Source organism: Merops nubicus, unplaced genomic scaffold (genome assembly GCF_000691845.1).
Source record: "Merops nubicus isolate BGI_N331 unplaced genomic scaffold, ASM69184v1 scaffold10277, whole genome shotgun sequence".
Taxonomy (NCBI): Eukaryota; Metazoa; Chordata; class Aves; order Coraciiformes; family Meropidae; genus Merops; species Merops nubicus.
The window spans coordinates 80,617-83,800 of NW_008619610.1; the positions used below are offsets into that span (position 1 = coordinate 80,617).

The window sequence follows — 3,184 nt, forward strand, 5'->3', positions numbered from 1 at the left end:
TGAATCAATGATCCATCATCTTTTAAGCTGACAAGGGTCTGAAAGAAACACCCAAACATTACAATTTTACCCCAAACATTTGACGGAGACTGAGGCTTTTCAACACCTTATTGCAAAGGAAAAATTCCCACCCCAGCTCACTCAGTACTGATTTTTCCATTGCCTTCTACAAAGCCAGGATATTATCTTAAATGTTTTATTGATCCTCTTCCTGCATTACCTCACTGCTTGTTCACTCACTGCTCTGACACATTCCTGCACCAGGCAGACCTTTGATAGCACACACTATTTCAATTAACAGGAGCAGACGGATGTTCTCGGTTCACATCTCTGTAGACGGGCTTTGAGCTTTTGTGTAACGTTTATCTGATCTTGCAGTAACAGAATTGCCAGTGTATGGCTGGGAGTGGAGAGTGAATGGTACACAGGCAGCACTCACACATGGAAATGAGAGAGACACTCGAGGGCTCCTTCGGGTTTAACCTCCTTTTGGATGAGTATTCTCCCTACTACTGAGAGGTGCAGGGAGAAGCTCTTGGCCTTCTAAAATTGGCGATGAGGGCCTATAATTCACATGTAAGCCTTGTGTGTCTGTGATCCCACTGCGCCAGGCTCTCTTGTTATGCAAATAGGAGACCGAACAGAAAGGTTAACCCTACGGCTGAATTGCCTCTGATTAAACATCAATGGGATTTTTTCCACAGGCTGCAAATGAAGTGACATTTGGCTTTAACAGGGATTTAGAGGTCTGTTAGTTTTACTAACACAATGCTTCTGCTACAAATGGAAAACAATAAAATACACAAGACATTATTAGCTTCAGCATTTTCCCTCTTTGGAAGTTGCTTAATTCACAAAAAAAAAAAAAAAAAAAAAAAATTCAATGTGACTTACAGAGACAGCTGTTCATCAAATAAAGCATTGTTAGTGTGGATGTCAAAAATGATTTTTTAATAGCATCTTCATCTCTAAAACACCCAAAGAATTGTGGTTTTGAATAGAAAATGTAGTATACTGACCTGAGTTTTCCTGCCATCTAATGTATTTTCCTCAAATTTCTCACCAAGCTTGAAGCTGAATTGTGAAGTTTTGAAGGTGCTTTCTGTTTTTACAGTGATTGTGTCCCCGTCCTTAATAATGTAAACATCTGGTTTGGCCATGCTTCCCATTTTTCTCATGGCCATACCCACACCTGTAAGGGGAGAGGCACAGAGTGTCACCAAGTCAGTTAAGCCCTAAGGCTTACGGCCACACAAGAATTCAGATAGCTAATTCCCATTTAATTAGGCACTTAAATGCACTTGAGAAACAAAGCTCAAGACACACACACACACACAAAAAAAAAAAAAAAAAAAAAAAAAAAAAAGGAGGGGGAATGTTTTAAATTATCCACCGATGAGGAAGGAAAAAAAAGCTTATTGGCAGCATTTTGCTTTTGCTTCCTCAGAGAGCTAACATGAAATCTCTTTTGCCCTCTAGAGGACTCGCAGAGGTACCAAAACATCAGCATTGAATTTTTACAAACGGAAATAAGCAATAAACAGGAAAAACAAACACAAAAGTGTAAAACAAGTATGAAACTCTTCCTTTCAAGTTTTGAAATTTGCTTTACAAATTCTGCAGATGATTTTTAATTGACAGATAAATAAACCTACACATTTATTTCAATTTACTCAAGAAATACTCTTCCATTACTCTGTACACAGCTGGAAACATGCAATTTAATAAAATATAATTTTCTACATCCTGTATCTCAAGTATGTACTTGCAAATTAGACCACTATCATGAAAAATTGTGCTTACACATACAAAAAAAAAAAAAAAAAAGGACCACAAGAGAAATGAGCTTTGCTAATGACCAAAAGTTCATCATCTGGAGATAGCAGCCCTCAAAAAGCAAAAAAGATTCAACCTGCCTCAGACCCTACCTGTACTGTGTGAGGGGTTTGCTTGAGTCTTTTTGATCTGAAGGATGAAGATACAAATTAGAAGGTAGACAGGCAATAAACGTGAACCCATCAAACTGGAAAGCATAGATCTAACCAAGAAGTGAAAAGCAACCAAATGGAGCAGAAAGTGCCACCAAGTGAGTGAGGGTCTGGGCTCCACAGCTGGTGTAGTTAGAAAACATTGTCTCATAACAGCACAGCACTCCCCTGGAGTGTACAGGGTACTTCGGTGAGGACTGAGTCCACAAAGCAAAGATTAGTTTCCTTGGGAGGTGGAAATAACAAAGTACTTCTCAGCCAATGCTTCTCCAGACTCAGCTGACATTCCAAGACTGAGACTTAAGCTTGAGCCTGTAGAGCAAAAACCAGTTCTCCTCAGTCCAGCTTTTCTGACCAAAATTGGAAAACATTGTCACAGTGACCCCCCACCCACATCTTCTCTGTTGTCTAGTCCAGAGTAATCAGTCAATTATCTGACCAGCTGCACCTTGGGATCCACCTAAAGAGGGATGAGCCAGGTATGCTTCCCATATCACAAGGAGTGAAAGTCAGACTTGTTTATCCTCTAATATTCTTTTATACAGACTAAGCAGAATCTGCAGAATCTCATTTATGGTGCAACAATAGGATCAAAAGCAGCGAGTTTCCTAAGTAGTCAGCAAGGGTGAGATCCAACAAAGGACTGGCTTCTAAAGTGTGACTTTAGGAATAAATTTAAGTGCCTAAATTGTAATTGTAAAAAGCAAAAGTTACCAGTTGAAGATTGTGATCAAAAAACAAACAGCACCGGGTTGCTGCCTACACATGGGAGGTGCTCTGCAGTTGCAGCACTTAATTTCTACTTTGAAGTTGCAGTGTGGCCCATGACTAGCCCTGGCTGGTAGACATGAGCACCACGGCATCTTAATCCATGGATGAACAGAGCTGAGCTTAAAACTCTCAAATTTCCTCCAAAGTCTCCCGAGGAGCTGAGTCCAGAAGGCTCTCTGACACCGTAGCTATCGCATATCCGCAGGCCGCTCACAGAAACCAATTAAGCCACCACTCTCTGCAGAGTGTAAACACAGCAGTGCCTTTTGTATCTTACATGCAGAGGGCAAAACCGAAATCCCTTCCTGTCCTGCCTTCAACGACATTCAAGGCCACATCTTCCACCTCTTGAGGGAATATCCTATCTTGCCACAGGGAATACATTGTGGAAAATTATAGCTCCTAGGCTACACAGACACTGCAAG

General features: G+C 40.7%; 1 protein-coding gene across 1 annotated transcript in view; it reads right to left on the reverse strand.

The window, feature by feature from the left end:
• The window catches only part of FABP5 (fatty acid binding protein 5 (psoriasis-associated)), a gene marked incomplete at its 5' end in the record, with an annotated part of 2,464 nt that extends 499 nt beyond the window's left edge, over positions 1-1,965 (reverse strand). Inside the window, 3 exons of the mRNA XM_008943851.1 lie at positions 3-38; positions 1,020-1,192; positions 1,929-1,965. Coding sequence (XP_008942099.1) covers positions 3-38; positions 1,020-1,192; positions 1,929-1,965 — 246 coding nt within the window. The remainder of the gene's footprint in view (positions 1-2; positions 39-1,019; positions 1,193-1,928) is intronic.
• Positions 1,966-3,184: the final 1,219 nt, after the last annotated feature.